This window comes from Capsicum annuum, chromosome 4 (genome assembly GCF_002878395.1).
Source record: "Capsicum annuum cultivar UCD-10X-F1 chromosome 4, UCD10Xv1.1, whole genome shotgun sequence".
Classification (NCBI taxonomy): domain Eukaryota; kingdom Viridiplantae; phylum Streptophyta; class Magnoliopsida; order Solanales; family Solanaceae; genus Capsicum; species Capsicum annuum.
In genome coordinates, this window is record NC_061114.1 from 74552297 (window position 1) to 74573578 (window position 21282).

Sequence of the window (21282 nt, forward strand, 5' to 3'; positions counted from 1 at the left end):
CCAAAATTTTTTTTGCAAGTGAATGAGTAAATCTTAAAATTTCAAAGTTATTGATTATATTGTTGGTTTTTTAATTTTTAACAAAGAATAAAGAATAATAAAAATTTGTAAAGAAAATACACAAAGTTATAATATGTCGAGGGTGGTTTTGTAAACAAACAATATTCTTTTTAAAATATAATAATATATATTATTTTCAATACATCGAACCAAACATTACATAAAAAATAATTCCAATATTATTAATTCTAATATTATTAATCCCAACATTACTAATATATCTTATTTAATGCTATCTTTAATATTCTACCAAACGCCTCCTAACTGTATTATTTTTGGTGTTATGACTGCTACTAAAAACCAAAACCGAAATACACCTCTCTGCTTACGTTACCCGTTCCCGGTTCTTCCGAATATCGCGACTCTTCCAAAAAGCAAAAATTACGTGAAAACAAAATTAAAAAAATAAAAAAACGGATCCAAAAAACAGGCCCCGATAAAAATATTACCCCAAAAATAAACAACAAACCCTAACCCTAGCTTTCCTATTTTTCACGAACACCCTCACCACCAATAACATCTTTCTCTATTTCTCCGAATTACAAATCTCAGAAACGTTATCCATCTTTTGTCGGTGTAGATTTGCGATAAGATTTTCCGGTTGTCGGTGATGGTTGTGGAAGTGGATGGTGGCGGCGGCGGAGATGACTGGTGGTAACGTTGGAGGGACATGTCAGCGGCGGAGGAAGGTCATGGGTAGGATTACGGAGCCGTGCCTAAGATTATCTCTACCTAGGGTTTCGGAAAACGAAATTACAGAAAAGCCCTCGAAGTTTGATGAAATTACGGAACTGCCCCAACAACCTGACGAATTTGAAAATGGGCTAGATTTTTATGCACAGGCAAGAAAAGCTTTGTGTCTACGTTGTCCTTTTGATTCTGAGGATTCTACTTCTCAGTCACAGCCATCTTCTTCCTCTACTTTGCACCTTACTTTACCTAATAACTTAGCACAGTTGTTAAATAAGCATTCTGATAGTAGAAAAAGGCACAAGAGGTTTCATGCAGGAATCGAAACTAAGAAGAAGTCGTCTTCACGGCAAAAGGGGGGTCGTAATAGTGCATTCTGGGATGATGTTGAGGACTGCTTTCGTGAATTGTCTGTGGAAGATATTGATAGGTTGTGTAAACTTGGGTCTTTCGAGTTTTTGGGTAATGAACAGAAATTATTCAACGTTCTTAAATTTGACAGTGTGGGAAGTGCAGTAAATGATAGTGGGGTGACGGTTAAAGAAGAGAAGGAGAATGAGCAATTTATGGACGTGGATAGTGAAGGAGGAAAGGAAACCAAATTGCCTAAAGGAGAAAATGATGGAAATGTGAAGCCCAGTTCGTCCACATCTCTGCCTTTCAGTGGGTTAGAATGGCTATTAGGTGCTAGGAATAAGATATATATTGCATCTGAACGACCCTCAAAGAAAAGGAAGCTTTTGGGCGGCGATGCAGGGTTGGAGAAGCTTCTAGTTGCTCGTCCTGTAGAAGGGTCAGCTTCATTTTGTCACTATTGTAGTTTAGGTGACCATGGTGATGTGTTGAACAGACTGATTGTTTGTAGTTCTTGCGGTATCGCTGTTCATCAGAGATGCTATGGTGTGCAGGATGATGTTGATGGCACCTGGTTGTGTTCTTGGTGCAAGCAAAAGAATGATACGGTAAGTAATGACAAGCCATGTGTTCTTTGTCCTAAAAGCTGTGGTGCTCTGAAACCTTTTAGGAAAAGATGTCTGGGAAGTGAAGAATCTTCTGGACTGGAGTTTGTTCACTTGTTTTGTTGTCAGTGGATGCCTGAGGTATTTGTTGAGAATACTAGGACCATGGAGCCCGTAATGAATGTTGATGGCATAAGGGATACAAGGAAGAAGTTAATTTGTTATCTGTGCAAGTTGAAACATGGGGCGTGTGTTCGTTGCAGTAATGGTACGTTTGCTGCTTCCTTACTTTACCATTCCTGCATTTCTTCGTTAGATGGTTTTCTCGAAGATGTTTGGTTTGGTTAATTGGAAGCTACTACTGACATAGTTAGAACTTCCTATTTGCTAGTCAGTGACTTCGTTGGCATGCTCCAAGTCCGTGTCAATTTACAATTTGACGTCTAGTCTTTTATGGGAAAAGTATTTGCTTATTTGAGTTATCTTGTATATACTTATATCAGGTTTCTCGGGCTCGCATCTTATTTTTACCAGTCACTTGTAATTGAGCAAGAACTAAGAAGAAATAAATCTTATTTGGTTACAGTGTTCATTCTTATTTGGTTGCTGTTTCCATTCTTCTTTGGTTGCCGTGTTAATTCTTTTTTGATTATCGTGTTCATTCTAACACTCTCCACTTCGTCCTCTCTGGTCCTACAACTTACGATAAATTGATGGATAGAGCAGCACCGACGCGATTCAGTGCAATAGAATTTGATATGTCTGTTATTTGAAATGTAATTGAGGCTATTGACTTCCATTGGTTAAGAGAACGTGGAAACTTTCTGCAGATTATGCTGTTTTGGTCATAGTTTCTCTTTCTTCTGTTTCCCATTTTCAGTCTGGTGGGGGAGTTGGGGTTCTTTTCTCTTCTATTTGGGCTTTCCCTTCTCTGTCTGGTTATGCACTGGTGTTGACCTAGCTTTTCTCAAATATATGTTTGGGTCAGTCGGATATGAGGAGGTCACTGGATCAGATCGTCAGAGAATTTGACCGGTAAATATAGAGGTTACAGCTCAGAGTTGAAGCTGAAATTGCATAAACCTCAAAGCAGTCCCTAGAATAGCTTTACTGGTTCATCTGCTTATGAAGAGAACTTTCTTTTCAGTGATGAGAATTTGTTGGTGTAAACAACACAAGGGATTTCTGCAATTTGAAGGGGATCTGCAGTAGTTTCTTATTGAGAAGGTTAAGAGATTATTGAAAATGCAGCTACTTAGTGCCAAGTTGCTGCTAAGACAGTACAAGAGTCGGCAATTGTTCCGTACCAAAAAAACAAAAAAGAATGACATATCTGCGGTGAAGACCCAATTCTTGTAAAGATTTTGTGAAATCTAACAATCTGCATCTTTCTCATCCGGTAGATTACACCAGAAAGTCAAAAGCCATAATCATTTGTATTTAAGCTGTTGTACATTACTGTGTTTCGCTTTAGAGCGTCTCACATTTCTTTCCTTCCTTGTAGTCCAGCATATAGACGCAGGGATGTTGCACCAAATCTTCTTTAATGGCTTACAATGCCCTGGAGTTTTAGTTGCTCTGACTGTGTATGGAATAGCACTGGTGATCTTCAAGAAATGGAAGAATAATGTCCAATTTGTCCAACCTACAATCGATGCAAAAATATGTGGCTGCCATTTTCCACTTTTCTGTTATTCATCAAACAGCTATTGCATAACAACACTTCTTGTCTCTATAGATTATTGTCGCTTAAGACGTGCATCATGAAGCAGCAACAACATGAAACAACCAAACTTTATAAGGAGCTTTACACTTCCTTAGTAGCTTCCATGACCAACGGTTGAAGCTACCCCTCTCCCCCAAAAAAACAAACAGTGATAGGCTTGAAGCACGCCTTACTTGTGAAATTCATTTTGAAGTCTTTTCCATATAATACAATTCTCTACTTGATCATTGAGTTATGGTTCCTTTGCCATATCTCCACAACCACTTCTAAAAGAAGCTATATTGTGTGATTTCAAGTTCCTAATACCGAGTCTACTGCTATTTTGTCTATCATGATCTTGTGTTTAATGGATACTGAATTAATTGTTTCTTAATTCTTACATATTCTCAACCTTTGACGAGTTTCATAGAATAAATAAGGGAAATTTATGTCATCTTTTAAAAAGTTTATTATGATTTGAAATGGGAGCTAATTCTATTTAATCGGAGGATAGAATATGTTTTGACTTATTAGTTTAATTAATGTTGATCTTTGAAAAGAGTTACCTTTCACTCACAAAAAAAAATCTTGATCTTTGAAAAGACTCTTTTTGGATAATTCTCCGAGGTCGATAAAATATGGCTTAGTCTCTCTCTCCTCTTGATTTTTGTCTTGCCATTACTACAGAATAGGCAAGAGACTTCCCATTTGTTGAGCTGAAATTTCCAGCTTTGGATATGGGGCTCTGTGTCTTTATTAGGAGTCTAAGATGCAAACAGCATCATGTAGAGAACTGGGCCATAACAGTGAGGTATTGGTTACTGCTTGGTCAACATTCGCTGATGTGTTTAAACTTTAAGCTTGAAGATGAACAAATATTTGCAGACAAAGAGCTCATTACAAATAGTTATCTATATTTATTTATTCTTTTGGTGTAAAAGAAAATACACGTATTTAGTTATTGACACCCAGTTACTATAATATTAATTTATTTTATCTGATCTATTCCCTAAAATAGATAAAGGACTCGACCTAAGGTGTTGGTCTAGTGGTAAGAGGTCCATGGGTAGGTGCATGATATCTAAAAGGAGAAGGGTAGAAGGGGTACCCGTTATCTATCTAGTTTCGAATTGTGTGCGACCAGTCCTCGAATAACTCGAAACTCTCTATAATTGTAAATTTCTAGTTATTAACTTGAGCAATCTTGTTTATTACTTCCTCCACCCCAATTTCTACGACATAGTTTGGATTTTTGAGATATTTTGACCATGCATTCGAACATACATTCTTTAAGGTTTTAGAGAAATGATTTAATAATTAGGAACTACACAAGAAGTACTATTAGTCACGAGAATTAACAGTTTAAAAGATTTGGGTGATCAAAGATTTTCTTCTTTGACTCTAAATTTGAACTTTGTCATATAATATTGACAGATCACATTGTATGAGCTGCACCCGAGCTTAGCTTTGTCCTAGAATAGTAACGAGTTGATATCATATAACTTGAGCTTGGATGGTTTATGGCCTTGATAAATTTTTATTGGATATGTATCCTCATTACGTTTTTAGGGATATCCAAATTTTCCATTGAATTAAGTGAAATTTCCTAAGTATGCCCCTGATAATAGTTAGGGCCAGCTGTGCTCTGTTGTTACATGAATTCACACACTTATAACCTATGAAACCGAGCATTAGTTGGATCTACCAGCATCTTATCATTTTGACTAGCAAATTGGTTTGCCACGTGATGGCCAACTATTAACGGAGGGCAATATCTAGACCTTTTTCCAAAGATTAGGGACAAATGTTTCCCTTTTACTTTCAACTCTCTGTCACTCACTCTTCCAAAAAGTTACGAACCCCCTCAGACCGCCACCTTCTTAGCCAAGAGTTCTGCTCCATGCAAAACCAACACGTTTAAAGAACCCTTCATCACCCATGTCTTAACTCAAGTTCTTTTCTCCAACCATCTTCAACCTATGTATTCGAAGATGGTGTTTCTAGTATTTCTTTTTTGTGGCTCTTTTTGGTGGGTCTGGTTGATGAAGGTTATTTTGGTGATGGAAGTTTCCGGTGGTGGGTTCTTTGGTGTTGAGAAGGTAGTTGATTTTTGTCTTTTTGGAGAGGCCCCTGGTGGGAACGGTGATGACATGTGGTGCTTGTTGGTCGGCTAGTGGCACTTTTCATGTGGGGGTGAGGGGCTGCAGGTGATGGTGCTTGGCTACTATTGTTTTTGGGTTTTGGTTTCTAATGATTTTTAGAAGAGTTTTGGAGAGGAGGATGAAAGGAGAGGGGAAGAGCGTTGCTGGTGGCCTTTCTTGGTGATAGCTTTTCTATGAGGGACCTATGGAGGGCTATTGGTGGTAGATGAATGAGTTTATGGGTAATCCACGGATTGGATGTTAGAGACCAAAGGTTTTGTTGTATATTGGTAGTGGAGTGAGAAAAGAGAGATGGTGGGAGGTTTGCTGCATCTTCTCTTTGTATGCTTGGGTTGTTTTTAAAGGGGGAAGGGGGGTTTCGAGGAAGGTGGCTCCGTGGGGTGGTTTTTTATTGAAATATGAAACAGTGAGTGTAATGAAAAAAATGGGAAAGGTGTCAAATTTGCCTTTGAACTTTGCACAATGTTTTACATGCGCCCTTCTTTAATAGTTGGCCATGATGGCAACTCAAGGTGCTAATCAATGTGTTTAGATGCTAATAAAATCTAATCAATGCTCCTGTCTGTCATTAAGGGGGGCATATATGTGACTTTTGTAATGTCTAGGGTGCACCAGCCCCCAGCTATTGATCGAGGACATATCTGATATCTAGACCATTTTGCATAGTTCAGGGGAAAATGTGGACCTTTTCCCTTTTTCTTAATATAAGATGTAAATATTATATGATCAACAATTCTTTAAATAGAAATAATTATATGTTCAGCAACTTCAAATAAAAGCTCCTCTTATTTACTTTATTGATCCAAGCTCGAATTTTATTATCATGCAGAATGCTGTTTTTTACGGATAAGGTAAATAATTTTTAGCTGAAGGCTGTTTAGTGTTGGAATTGTGCTGAAGCTTGGTTCTTATAATGCTTGAGCGAGCTTGAATGGCTGGAATACGTACTGTTGACACTATCAGACAAGGGTCTTTCTAAATATTTAAGAATTGGAACACTAATGTTTGGAATTAGTGATAAATGTTCATATATGAATCCAAGTTCCTACAGAAACACTACTAATGAAAGCAATGAATTAAGAATTTGGGGAATCACTATTTATTCTTTTGTTTCCCACCTTGTTTGTTTTGTTTTGATGATATATGATTTGGATTTCTTTTGGTTGTTAGAATTGGATGTGGTGAAGACAGAATGGGTGAATAGCTTCTATTCAACATGGTTATCTTGTTTTGCTAATCTGTCACAAGTATACTAGTATACCCCCTTTTCTTTTCCTTCCTTTTTTTTTTTGGGGGGGGGGGGGGGGGGGGGGGGGCTGGCTTGGTCAATGGTCTAAGATTTGGGTCCATTTGAGTATCACATTTTGCAGATGAACTTCTACACGCCTTTTCTGTAAAATGCTATTACGATTTGCTTTGATAATGATGTTTTGTAATTTCAAACTGCTGGGTATTTAGACAGAAATGCAATTTCAGCAATCGAGACAATTACTAGTTTCTATTGGTCTTTAGTCGGAAATGGTGGTTAAATTTGTCCAGTTTCATCTTACAGTGCTAAATATTTTGATAGTTTTTCATTAACTTTGCTTCCACACACAACCCCCTCCCTCCCCCCAAAACACACACACACAACAACAATAAGAATTACTATATTATAGGTCTACTTTTGCCCCTCTTCTAAAAGAACTCCTGTCATGTTCATTGCTCAGAGAGAGAAGGAAACCTAATAAACTGAAAGATCCCGTATGACGAAATCATTTGTTCTACTCTATTTCTATAGACTTCTGGAGCTTGTTCTTTTTTAACTTCTTCTCTTAATGATTGTAGGAGCTTGTAGGACTTCTTTCCATCCTATATGTGCCAGGGAAGCAAGCCACAGAATGGAGATATGGGGGAAACTTGGATGTGATGATGTGAGCTCTTGTTTTCTGTTTTTAAAAATTGTTATTCTTCCTGTCGTGGTTCGTTTTACCTGTAATGTTGAACTGATAGTCTCTTTCTGATTTTGGTTTTGAATTGTTGTTAATTTTTACTGAATGAACTTTGATTCTTCATTTTGTATCATCATATTCAATAAAATCTCTTGTTGCGTTTTACCTACTTGTTGTTTCCAATGCTTTTAGGTTGAATTACGTGCATTCTGCTCGAAGCATTCAGATTTCCAGATCAATTGTAGCAGTCAACAAGGTAAAGGCACTGCAGTAGACGTTGTTTCTTGCTCCACAGATAACAATCAGTTGGCAGCGTCAGTCACAGCCAAACCACACAAGTTGAAGCTTGGCTTAAGAAATGGAGACAAAACGGTGTTGCACACAGACAATTCCATCTCGAGTTTAGATAAGTTGAATGATGTTGCATTACAACAGGACGGTCTACTGGAGAAGGGCTTGAATCTTAAACGTCAAGCAGAATGCGGTGTCTCACAGCAGCCTGTTAATAGTTACCTTTGTGAAAACAAAGATGGTGATGTTGCTGTTCCTGTAAATTTCATCATGATATTAAAGAAGGTATTGTCTCATCTAGGCCAAGTAGCTACCATACATTCACATCCTCCTAGATCATGTTGGCAATTTCTTAGAACTGCGATGAGATGATACATCAATATGACGAGAGAATATATTAGTCTTTGCATCATTGCATGTGTAGTTTTCTGGGGTATATACTCTGCGCTTTAACACACTTTAATGCCTAAATCCACCAGTGAACTCCATCCCTTTTTTCCAATTTCAGGTTTGATTATAGGAAGGTGCACAGTAAGCCAGTAGTCACTTTTATCTTTAATGGAGAAAGAATCCTATTTATCTCTTTAAAACTTCCAATTAGGCAACCAAGAAAACACGGTGAGCAGAGCAGAAAAGAGGGAAACAGAATTAGATGTCAGGTTGCATTAATACGAAAATTTAATAAGATATAATGGTCTGTTTGACCTTGTGTGAGTGATTTGTTCTGGGATTATATGCTGAATAGATTTGATATCTGTACTTCTAATCTGGAGAAGCTTTTTTTGTTCTTTGATTCCAGTTTATATGTCATTTAAATTTATAATATACTGAATATATTCATTTCTTTGTAGTTAATAGAGCAGAAAAAAGTTTATGTAAAAGATGTTGCTGTGGAGATTGGTGTACCTTCAGACTTGTTGGCCTCAATGCTCAATGTAATATCCTTTGTTCTACTATTCTCCTCTACGCCTTCCGTGTATTATGCACATGATCAGAAACTAAGATTCTGTCCCTCTTGATGTTTCTGAATGAACTGATTTCTTTTTAATGACACACTGATATTTCTCGTCTGCAATTCTGATAATTGTAGGATGGTAAAATGGTTCCTGACATACAGTTCAAGATAACTAAGTGGTTGAAGAATCATGCTTATATTGGGAGTTCACAGAAAACTTTAAAAGTTAAACTTAAATCCACAATAGCGCCAAAAGTTGAGGCTGGTGTGGTGGATAATTTGGATCCCATTAGAGTAACAGAACCAGAGATTGCGGACTGCGTACCCGTGAAGTCTGTACCACCTAGAAGAAGAACCAAAAACAATGTCAGGGTTGTGAAAGATGGTGAATCACTTTATTCATCTGAGGAGACACTCAACATTGATAGAGTAGCTGCAGATGAAGCTAAAACTAGTGTGAATGGGAAAGAAGATTCAAGTTGTCCAAGAGAGCTTCTGCCTGCTGATGTGCAGAAGGTATGCTAAATGTTTTATGGTGTTTTTTGATCTTGATTATTTAATTGTATTTCATTGAGATCACATGTGATATGAGATCAGTTTGGCTGACTTGATAGTCTAGTTCTTCTGTTTGATTTCCTTTATTGTACTTTTAAACCAAGCCAAACAATTTGGTTGTGTAGGGCCTCATTTGTTTTCATTAACACGCATCTGAATGCACATCTAAATATTAAGATTTGTCAGTAAGATTTAGATATCTAGATATCTGAATCTGAATACACATCTGAATATTAAGATCTGAATTCTAAATAATTAAAACTTTGGGTTCTCAACATCTGAATATGTAAAACTTGTCTTTGTTTAAAACTTAATATATATAAATTTAAATAAAATGAAGATCCACAGGTGGATGACTGTCTTTTAAAGTTAAAAACGATGTTTGGATCTCTATCCTCCCTGCAAATTTGCACATGTGTGACCAATTTACCATGTTCTCACCATATTCTGTAATTATCACCAGTAGCCGATTCACCATTACTCTCACACTGTTCCTATTATTTTCATCAGTAATGAACATAATTCTTATTGTGCATTAGGAGAGGCAATTCTTTTTGGCCCCTTAATACCCCGAATTCCGTTCAACACTTTTCTCATCTTGCCCCCTTTACTTAACCCTGTACGATTGGACTTCATTGTGAAGCATCCTCTCCGGACTATCTCAGTCTTTTTCCCTTTCCTAAATTGCAGCTGTGATTTTTTTTTTTTCTTTTTTTTTTTTGGGGGGGGGGCCTTTTCTAGTCCTGGATGCTCCTCTTGAACCTTGTATCCCGTCCCTGCTAAATACCGTGGCAGTTCCTCATATGGTTGGATACTATCATTTCACTATTAGTGGGAGCGGTACACACCTAGGGATGCCTCATTCAGTAATACTTCAGTCCACCATGGTTCATACCAAAGGCGTATCATATTGCCATTTTCTAATATACAGTTCATCAATCCTGAAACTCTTCTTTTCTTTTATAATTGCGTTTAGTGGGCTCACACGTCGTATGGATGTGGCCTTTCCGAGAAACATCCATCTCTTGATCTTCCCTATTTTCCATAATAAATGTGTTCTCAACATGTCACAACCATTTTCCACGTAGCATCCGATGATTCTTGTCAGGATTAACATGATGAGATCACTTTTGAGACCTTTCACTTCCACAGAAAAATCCTGTGATGGGTCGGTCTGCATTCTCAATTTTTGCCATTGTAATGTTTTCTGTTCAGATATCTGTGATGTGGGTTTTGGCTTAAAGTACTTAAGGAAATAATTCCATTTGGACCTTATTAAACAGAAGTTATTTCATTTGGAAAAGATCTTGGTCAAGTCTTTTGATAATCTTGTACTCATTCCTTTTAAAGACTATTTTGTTCTGCCAACCACTCTATCTTTGTTTCTCTTTTAGTGATTTGAATCTTCGCCATGTAAGGGACACCTAGATTTTGTGACATGTTGAATGATTTAGTCAGTGATTGATCATTTATTCCTGTTCAGGGATGTAGCTTTTAAGTAGTTTAGAGGTAATGTTCTTTCCTATCTTGCTCTGTACAGGTTATGGTCGAGACTATTCCCTCTAAAGAAACTCTAGCAGTTGATCCCACTGACGATGAAGGTTCGCATTATATAGTACTTATTTTCGTATGCATGTGAGGGGTATGTCATTTATCCTTCATAGGGGCGCTACTGTTCTTTTATTATCTTGCTGAAATATGATATCTATTGTCAAGATTCTTGAGATGAATAAACGTCTTTATTTACTTGTATTTTGGGCACAAATAGAGAATACCTGCTGTATGGATAGACAACAGTTTTAGATACCTATGAATGGTTTATTGTGTCATAAGCAACTTGTACATACTTTTGACACTGGTTTGGTGTTTAGTAATGGAGGTTTTGAATGAAAAATTAAAAAAAAAATAGTCTGGCTTCCAGTAAGGTTGGGATCAGGACAAATGTTTGACTCCTCGTAGGGACAAAAAGTTTGGTGATTTCTTCCCCCTTAACTTAGTGAATAGAGTTACTAGGTAGTTGCACTCCATGCCATGTATAGGATTAAAAAAGCCAATGAATCTTTGAAAATGGTAGCTTTAAAAAATTTCCAGGTTACATATGGTCATGAGGTCATCTTGTTGGATATTTTGAAATGCCTATTTTAGTTTTTAGATAGTTGTAGCATTTGAGAAATCTTAGTGCACCTCGACTAATTCACTGTATACTTGCATTCTCGTATCGGCCATCACTACATGAAGTGAGTAATTTCTGCTACCAGGTATAAGCAGATGGAAAAGGAATCACCTAACATATTTTCCTTTTGTCAGGATATGAATCCTCGTCTCCCTTGGTCTTCTATCTAGCTTCTTTGACTTATATGCGACATCTTTGTGTTTCTTGATTCTATGCTGTATTTCTCTTTAGAAAAAGGCAAAATACATGCATAGCCCCTTAGTTTTTTTCGATTTTTCCACTTAGACACTTGTACTTAGCCCTGCACCTATTGAACACTTGATTTCTTAAGAAAGTGTGCCAATTAGAGACAATCTGCTAATGTGGCATAGTGCGTGCACAACATTGAATTTGAAATCGTGAAATGTGTTATGATATATATCAATTATAGTGAATGTCTATCAAGATCTATTTAATGTCTATCAGGATTTGATGTATTTGTCTTTTAGTGTGAAACTAGGAGCAAATTTCCCCTATTAATAGAAGGGTTTCCTTCATTGTAAATCATCCCTCAAGAGAAGAAGTAAGAATCACTCTCTCTATTCTCTCTACTCTTCTTCTTGTTCTTTATTGTTTATAACACGTTATCAGCACGAGACTCTACCGTCTCAAATTTGAAGGCTAAGGCTAAGGTATTATTATTTTTCTTCCCTTTTTCATATGGCTAACAATCTTACGAAGTGTGAGTTCGTTGCCCTTCAAAGTTTGGGCAAGGACTATATTTCATGGGTGTTGGATGCTGAAATCCACCTAGATGCTATGGGTCTTGGAGACGCCATAAAGAATGAAAATACAACATCTAGTCAAAATCGTGCTATGGTTATAATTTTTTTGCGTCATCATCTTGACGAAGTTTTGAAAATTGAGTACCTTACTACTAAGGATCCACTCGTATTGTGGAATAGCCTAAAAGAAAGGTTTGATCACTTAAAGATGGTCATCCTCCCGAAAGCACGATATGAGTGGATGCATCTAAGATTTCAAGACTATAAGTCTGTTCATGAATACAATTCTGCCATGTTTGGAATTTCTTCTCAATTGAAACTATGTGGAGAGACGGTCAATGATGACGATATGATGGAAAAGACACTCCACTTTTCATGCTTCGAATGTGCTCTTACAACAACAATATCGAGAAAAAGGTTTCAAGAAGTATACTGAACTGAGTTCTCATCTTCTTGTTGCTGAACAAAATAATGATTTGTTGATGAGAAACAACGAGAACCGACCTACTGGATCTGCACTATTCCCTGAGGTGAATGATGTGCACGCTCACCATGCTAGGCGTGGAAAAGGTCGCAGCCCTGGCCGTGGCCGTGGTGGTGGTCATGATGACCAAGAAAGAAACCCTTTTCCGGGTGTTAATCATTCATCGAATAAAAAGAGAAAAGATGAGACACGTGAAGCAATTACTTGTTTTCGATGTGGAGGAAAAGGACATTATTCATGTGACTGTCGTGCTCTCAAGCACTTGGTTGATCTTTATAAAGCATCACTAAAAAAGAAAGAGAGAAATCCCGAGGTTAACTTTCTCTCTGAAAATACTGTTGACATCATAAGCTTGGATGTAGCAGATTTTTTTGAGCACCCTGAAGGAAAGATTGATCACTTGATTGGTGATGGTTCCGTAAACATGGAAGAATGAGTGCTTTTTATTTTTTTTATTGATAAGAATTAGTGAATAAAGAATCATGTAAAAGTAATTGTTTGCATGATTATTAGTACTGATTAAGTTCAATTATATTATTGTAGTTTATTACAACAACAACAAACAACCTAGTATATTCCCACCCAGTGGGGTTTGGGGAGGGTAGAATGTATGCAGTCTATACCACTACCTCTAAAGAAGTAGAAGGGCTGTTTCCGATAGACCCTCGACTCATGACACAGGACAATATACAAAAATATTCAAAGCATGAAACATGATAAAACTAACATAGATACAACATCCACAAAAATAATAGACATTGCCAAACAAAAGACACCAAAACCCTCCTAACTACGGACTATGATTCTTCTCCCTACCTTATCCCTCTATCCTAGTATTTTTCCTCCAAACCTTCCTATCCAGGGTCATGTCCTCAGTGAGGTGTAACTGCTCCATGTCACGTCTAATCACTTCTCTCCAGTATTTCTTCGGTCTGCCCCTACCTCACTTGAAACCATCTAACGCTAGTCTCTCACACTTACGAACTGGGGCATCCGTGCCCCTTCTCATCACATGACCAAACCATCTCAACCTCACTTCCCGCATTCTTTCCTCCACCGATACCACTCTCACCTTCTCCCGAATAATATCATTTCTAACCCGGTCAGCCCTTGTAAGACCACACATCCAACACAACATCCTTATTTCGGCTATCTTCAACTTTTGGATATGGGAAGTCTTAATTGGCCAACACTCCGCTCCATACAACATAGCCGACCGGACTGCAACTCTATAGAATTTGCCTTTAAGCTTGGGAGACACCTTCTTATCACATAAAATCCCCGAAGCGAGCCTCCATTTCATCCAACCTGCCCCAATACGGTGAGAGAAATCCTCATCAATCTCTCCATTTCCATGGATCGTAGACCCAAAATACTTAAAACTATGCCTCTTGCAAACTGCCTGAGAGTCCAACTTCACCACTACCTCCTCCTCTTGCCTCGAGTCACTAATCTTGCACTCTAAATAATCCGTCTTGGTCCTACTCAATTTGAAACCTTTAGACTCCAGAGTTTTGTCTCCAAGTTTGTCTCCAAACCTCCAGCTTATCATTAACACCTTGCCACGACTCATCAATCAAAACTGCATTATTCGTAAAAAGCATACACCAAGGCACCTGGCCTTGTATACTCCGCGTCAACACATCCATCAGCACGGCAAATAAGAACGAACTAAGAGCTGATCCCTGATGCAACCCCGTCAAGATCGGGAAGTGCTCAGAATCTCCTCCCACCGTCCTTACTCGAGTCTTCGCCCCTTCATACATATCCTTAATCGCTCTAATGTACGCCACAGGAACCCCCCTCGCCTCCAAGCATCTCCAAAGAACCTCCCTAGGGACCTTGTCATACGCCTTTTCCAAGTCAATAAACACCATATGAAATCCCTCTTCCTCTCTCTATACTGCTCTACCAGTCTCCGCAATAGGTGAATTGCCTCAGTCGTCGAGCGACTAGGCATAAATCAAAATTGATTCTCCGAAATAGACACAATATTTCTCAACCTCCGCTCCACCACCCTCTCCCAAATCTTCATCGTCTGACTCAACAAATTAATACCTCGGTAGTTGTTGCTGCTCTGAATGCCACCCTTGTTCTTATATAATGGCTTCATCGTGCTCCATCTCCACGCCTCAGGCATCTTCGCGGACTTGAAAATGTTGTTAAACAGGTTGGTCAGCCACCTCACCCCAGCCATGCTAGAAAACTTTCAAAAATCCATCGGAATCTCGTCGGGCCCCGTCGCCCTGCCCCTTCGCATCTTGTGAATAGCCTCGCTGATCTCCTCTACTTTAAAATGCCGACAATAGCCGAAATCGCGACACTCCCCGGTGTGCTCCAACTTCCCTAGCACAACACCTCTGTTCCCCTCGTCATTCAAGAGCTTATGAAAATACGACTGCCATCTTTTCTTAATGAGGGCGTCCTCCACCAATACTCTGCCATCTCCCCCCTTAATGCACTTCACTTGATCTAGATCCCGACCCTTCCGCTCCCTAGCCTTGTCAAGCCTAAACAACCTCTTTTCCCCGTCTTTCTCTTCTAACCCCTTATACAAACTCTCAAAAGCTGCTGTCTTAGCATTTGTAACTGCTATATTATTGTAGTTTATTATTGAATTGAATTTAAATTATGCCATTATTTATTGAAAAAAAAAGGAAAGAAACAACGATACATGCGAGAAAATTTTATATGCGTAGAGATGCAGGGATTGAACCCCATTACCTTTTGCATGCAAACTGCAAAGCAAACACTTTCTATATATAATAATATTATATTCTTTATGTAATATTAATATAGTACTTGTGCAGTTTTACTCTTTACTGTTGTGTTCGTCCGTTAGTTCCCACGTGACCACCAACTATTTTGTTTATCCTTCAGCAAGGTACAGTTTGGATAATGTAATTTGCTTAATTAATGTGACCATGGTTAAATATAACTTGCTTAATTAATTTGTTGTCCGATGGTATAACCTCCAACTTTGACAAATGCATATATAGTCACCAGTTTTATTTAATTTCTTAGTAAAAAGTGATTAATAATTCTTTATAGTATAAGTTTTCACTTTATACAAAAATTTAATATATATTTTATTTGGCCTATGTCATTTTATTTGAAGATATGGATAATTTTCAAATTAAGCTGTCCAATTGTGAAGATATTTGTTTGATTGATTCTGGTACTACACATACGATATTCAAAGACAAGAAATATTTCTCTCATCTAAACAGGGGCAAGATTAATGTTACTACAATTTCTGGTAGTGCTAATTTAATTGAAGGCTTCGGAAAAGCCATTATAATTTTGCCCAAGGGAACTAAACTCATCATAAATAATGCTATGTTCTCTCCCAAGTCTCGGAGAAACTTGATGAGTTTCAAAGGTATCCGTGAAAATGGTTATCATATCAAGACAATTGATGAGATGAATCTTGAATATCTCGGTATCACCAAGAATGTCTCTGGCCATACATGTGTTATAGAAATGTTCCTTGCTTTATCTTCTGGCCTGTATTAGACAAAGATTTGTGCAATTAAGGCAAATTCTATAGTAAACCGAAAGTTTACTAATTCCAATACTTTTGTACTTTGGCATAATCGACTGGGACATCCAGGATCAATAATGATGAGACGAATTATAGAAAATTCAAATGGGCATCCTTTAAAGAACTTGAAGGTTCTTTCGAATGGTGAATTTTCATGCAATGCTTGTTATCAAGGCAAGCTGATTATGAGGCCATCACCAATAAACGTTAGGATTGTGTCCCCCGCGTTCTTGGAACGCATACATGGGGATATTTGTGGACCCATTCACCCACCTAGTGGGTCATTTAGATACTTTATGGTCCTAATAGATGCTTCATCTAGATGGTCTCACGTGTGTCTTTTTGTCATCTCGCAACTTGGCATTTGCAAAATTGTTGGCACAAATAATACGATTACGGGCACAGTTTTTCGATAATCAAATTAAGTCTATTTGCCTTGATAATGCTGCAGAATTTTCATCCCAAGCATTTAATTACTATTGCTTATCAATTGGGATAAGAGTAGAACATCCTGTACCTCATGTTCACACTCAAAATGACCTTGCTGAGTCATTAATTAAATGTCTGCAGTTTCAACTGCAAGACCATTGCTTATGAAAACTAAGTTGCCCACTTTTGTTTGGGGTCATGCAATTTTGCATACTGCAACAATTGTTTGTCTTAGACCGACAAATTATCATAAATTTTCTCCGTTGCAATTGGTTTTCGGTTAAGAGCCTAATATATTTCATTTGAGAATTTTTGGGTGTGGTGTTATGTGCCTATAGCACCACCTAACCGCACCAAGATGGGCCCCCAAAGAAGGTTAGGAATTTATGTTGGGTTTGAATCACCCTTCATTATTCGCTATCTTGAACCCTTAATGGGAGATAAGTTCACTGCTTGATTTGCAGATTGTCGGTTTGATGAGATGGTTTTTCCAAAATTAGGGGGAGAAAATAGTGACATCAAAAGAGAAGTTTGTGGAAAAATTCATCACTATCTCATCTTGATCCACGTACTTCTATTTGTGAGCAAGAAGTACAAAAGATTATTCATTTGCAAATCAAATGCCGGACGCATTTACAGATTTGAAAAGGATCACTAAATCACATATTCCTGCAGAGAGTGTCCCAATTCGAATTGATGTCTCTAAAGGACCATCCACTAGTGTCATAGCTAATGAATCTAAAGCACACTTGAAGCGTGACAGACAATTAGGTTCTAAGGATTGAAATCCTAGAAAAAGAAAAACAAATGGTCAAGATGACACTACGAAAGATCCTCATATGGAAGCTCAAGATTTGAGCAATGTTGATATTCCTGAAGGAATCAATGAGCCTGAGACTCTAGAAAATGAGGAACTATCCATAAATTCAAGTGATGTTGAAACTAATTTGAATCGATCTGAAATAGTAGTGGATCATGTCTTTGCATACAATGTTGCAACAAAAATTATGCAAGATAGCGAGGATCTTGAACCTCGATCTGTCACAGAATGTTGACAAAGAAATGACTGATCAAAATGGCAAGAAGCAATTCAATCTGAATTGAATTCACTTGCCAAACGTGAAGTTTTTGGACCTATAACTCAAACACCTAATGGTGTTAAGCTTGTTGGCTATAAATGGGTCTTAGTGTGTAAAAGAAATGAGAAAAATGAAATACAAAGGTATAAAGCAGTAAAGCACGCCTTGTTGCACAAGGATTTTCACAACGGCCTGGTGTCGATTATGATGAGACATATTCACCAGTTATGGACGCAATAACATTGCGTTATTAGTTTCACTATCCATGAGAGACTTGAAATGCATTTGATGGATGTGGTAACAGCCTATCTATATGGATCACTTGATAATGAGATATACAAGAAAATCCCCGAAGGATTTAAAATGCCGAAAGCATATAGTTCAAAGCCTCGGGAAATGTATTCCATTAGATTGCAAAGATCATTGTATGGTTTGAAGCAATCTGGACGCATGTGGTATAACCGTCTTAGTGAATATTTATCTAAAGAAGGTTATACGAATGATGAAATTTGCCCATGTGTTTTCATAAAGAAAACAACGTCGGAGTTTGTTATATTTGCTGTCTATGTCGATGACATAAACCTTATTGGAACGCCAATAGAACTTCAAAAGGCAATTGATTACCTAAAGAAAGAATTTGAGATGAAAGATCTCGGAAAGACAAAGTTATGCCTTGGTTTGCAAATTGAGCATTTGACAAACAGTATCTTTGTCCATCAATCTGCCTACACAGAAAAGGTGTTGAAACGATTCTATATGGATGGAGCACATCCATTAAGTACTCCGATGGTTGTTCGATCACTTGATGTGAATAAGGATCCATTTCGACCTCAAGAAAAGAATGAGGAACTCCTTGGTCCTGAAATACTATATCTTAGTGCAATTGGTGCATAGTGTATCTTGCAAATACTACAAGGCCTGATATTACCTTTTCAGTTAATTTGCTAGCAAGGTATAGTTCTGTTCCTACTAGGAGACATTGGAATGGGATCAAACACATGTTACGTATCTAAAGGGGACTACCGATATGGGCTTATTTTATTCTAAAGATCGCAGTTCCGATCTTGTTGGTTATGCTGATGCTGGGTTCTTATCTGACCCACATAAAACTCGGTCTCAAACAGGCTATGTTTTCATATGTGGGGTACTACCATATCTTGGAGATCAACAAAGCAGTCTATTGTAGCCACTTCATCGAATCACGTTGAGATTATGGCCTTGCCAGGTGGGTTCTCAGTAAATAGTTACGAAGGCTGTCATGCTACCAACTAAATATGTAACTTTAGCTTTGGGAAACTCACCACATTAGATGCTGAGTTGGCATAGTTCCGGACTTGGGTGCATCTTTATTTTTTCGATGGTCGTTCATGAGTGGATTCTGTAAAATAAACCAATTGAAATCCTGGAAGAACTATGTTAACCGTAACATAAAAGCTTGATTTTAACAGCGACCATAGTCTTGCCTTCTTTTAAAAAGAAATGATTGGTGAAGTATTCTACTAATGTGCAGCAAAGTGCTACAAGTATCTACAGGGGATAGCTACATTACGAAATATGAAACGAGCTCAGAATATCAACATATTCTCCATGTCATTTGCGGTTGCCACGTTAACACAAAAAGTGTAAAGAACTGTTGCATCTATGCTTGATGCTAATTACTGATTCTTCTCTGCTTTCAAAAACTCTTGTGTTCCTTTCCTTCCAAGAGATCAGCTTTGCTATTTTACTGGTGTGCGGATCCGATCATTGATGCTCTGATTGCGCTTGTTACTTCATATGTGGAGTTTGTTACCATAGATTGCATGCACTACAAAACCTCACCAGGTCCCGGCCAACAATCTGAATTTCTTCAATTAGATTCTTTGCTCTTTTCAAATCCTATAGTTTATTCGATTCTGGGTTCGCCATTGTTTAATTTTCATCTGTGAGTCTTCAATTTATTTTATCTGTTCTTCTCAAAAATATATTTTTGTCAAGTGGCAAAGATAGATCGCTTGTAGCATATAGAAGCTTTGTAGATCGTAATAGCTGTACTAGTTACAGATATGGTGAAGAAGAAAGAAGAAGCATTTAGGGGAGAAAGGTGTAGAGGAAGAATGATTTGGCAATAAGGGAGGGTTCAATGCCAATCCCGTAGGTCCAAATTGTAGTACCTTGGCGACTTCTACTGTGAGATCAAGAGAAAGAAGGGTGAACACGTTTTTATATTTGACTAGTAGGGATTAATTGGTGAAAATAGCTACTATTCTATTAAAACCTTTTTTAGATCAATATATATGGTCGCATCATTGTTGGAAGATGTGAAAAGCCTAAAAGATGCAACATTAACTAAAATGATCTGAACTTGTGAAGTTCTAAGGAGACAGACCGTTGTTCTGGGGTGAATTAAAAGGAAAGAACTCGATTAAGAGGAGGAAATATAGTTCTTTATTGGGATACTGCCGAGATATTAGCTTAAAAATCATTCAAATGTAATGAGAAGTATCTGGGAGATTACACTAGCTTATTGTCACTTGGAACCCTGGAATTAAAAATGGAAAGGTCAAAGTAGCCTAATCAACCATCAGTCAAAGGCTTAAAGTAGATGATAGTCAAATTTGTTTGTTGCTAGCTGGTTGCTTTTGTCCTGAGGTTGCTGATAAGAAATTATAGAACTGCATACTGAACATCCTAAAGATCCCAGAAAGTGAAATAATGAAACAATGTAAATATCCAGTAACAACAATTTCAAAACAATTGAATTCAAATTACTCCAAGCAAGATGGGTGAAGTTAGCTGGTTTATTCTCTAGCTCTAGCTGCTCTACTATTGAAAGATTGGTCCACTTTCCTTATATTCTGTCAGCTCAATACCACAACCATATAGACCATATTTTTCTCTTCAGGAGATAAATCTCTCTTTCTTCAGAAGCATTCATGAGTTTCCTTGCTCCAAACTCCTACTTCTCCGTCTTTCAATGTAAACATTTTGCTTATCTGATGCTATTACCTTTCATCCTTGACACTGAGGTCGGCTTTACTTTCCTCTGAGCTTATTTTGGCATTTGAATGCCAGTTTCAGTTGCTTATTGTCAAAAACTGGTATGGACCCAAATCCAGTTCTAATAAAATCTGGAAAGGTGAAACTGTTGTTGCTTTTCGTTTTTTTACAATCTTGGTTAATTTATGTTAGAAAAAGGAAGCCTAGAACCTCTTTCGTCATCGATGTGTGATTCTTCATTCACCCCTCGGCCCCTCCCACCACACCCGATTCTGTCAGGTTCTTGTTGGGGTCGGTGTCCCACATCGTTTGTGGGATGGGAACATGCTCTTTATATGACCTTGGGCAATCCTCCTCTTATGAGCTGGGATTGGGTTAGGCCCATGGTCCATTTATTTAACAATTTCAATGTCATTGAACAATTGGTATTAAGCACCAACAATGCTTCTTTCTTAGTTTATTTTTGAAACAGTGTTTGAGATTTAAGAAAAATTTCTCCTTAGCGAAGCTAATGTAATAACG

The 21282-nt window shown here is 37.7% G+C and overlaps 1 protein-coding gene across 2 annotated transcripts in view; it reads left to right on the plus strand.

Moving 5' to 3' along the window:
* The first annotated feature begins 320 nt into the window (after window positions 1-320).
* The window catches only part of LOC107867898, a 28664-nt gene continuing 7702 nt past the window's right edge, over window positions 321-21282 (plus strand). For both annotated transcript variants that reach the window (XM_016714371.2, XM_016714373.2), the window contains exons 1-6: window positions 321-1977; window positions 7404-7489; window positions 7700-8083; window positions 8650-8733; window positions 8889-9269; window positions 10849-10909. In XM_016714371.2, the coding sequence (XP_016569857.1) occupies window positions 687-1977; window positions 7404-7489; window positions 7700-8083; window positions 8650-8733; window positions 8889-9269; window positions 10849-10909 (2287 nt within the window). In that variant the 5' untranslated portion in view covers window positions 321-686. The remainder of the gene's footprint in view (window positions 1978-7403; window positions 7490-7699; window positions 8084-8649; window positions 8734-8888; window positions 9270-10848; window positions 10910-21282) is intronic.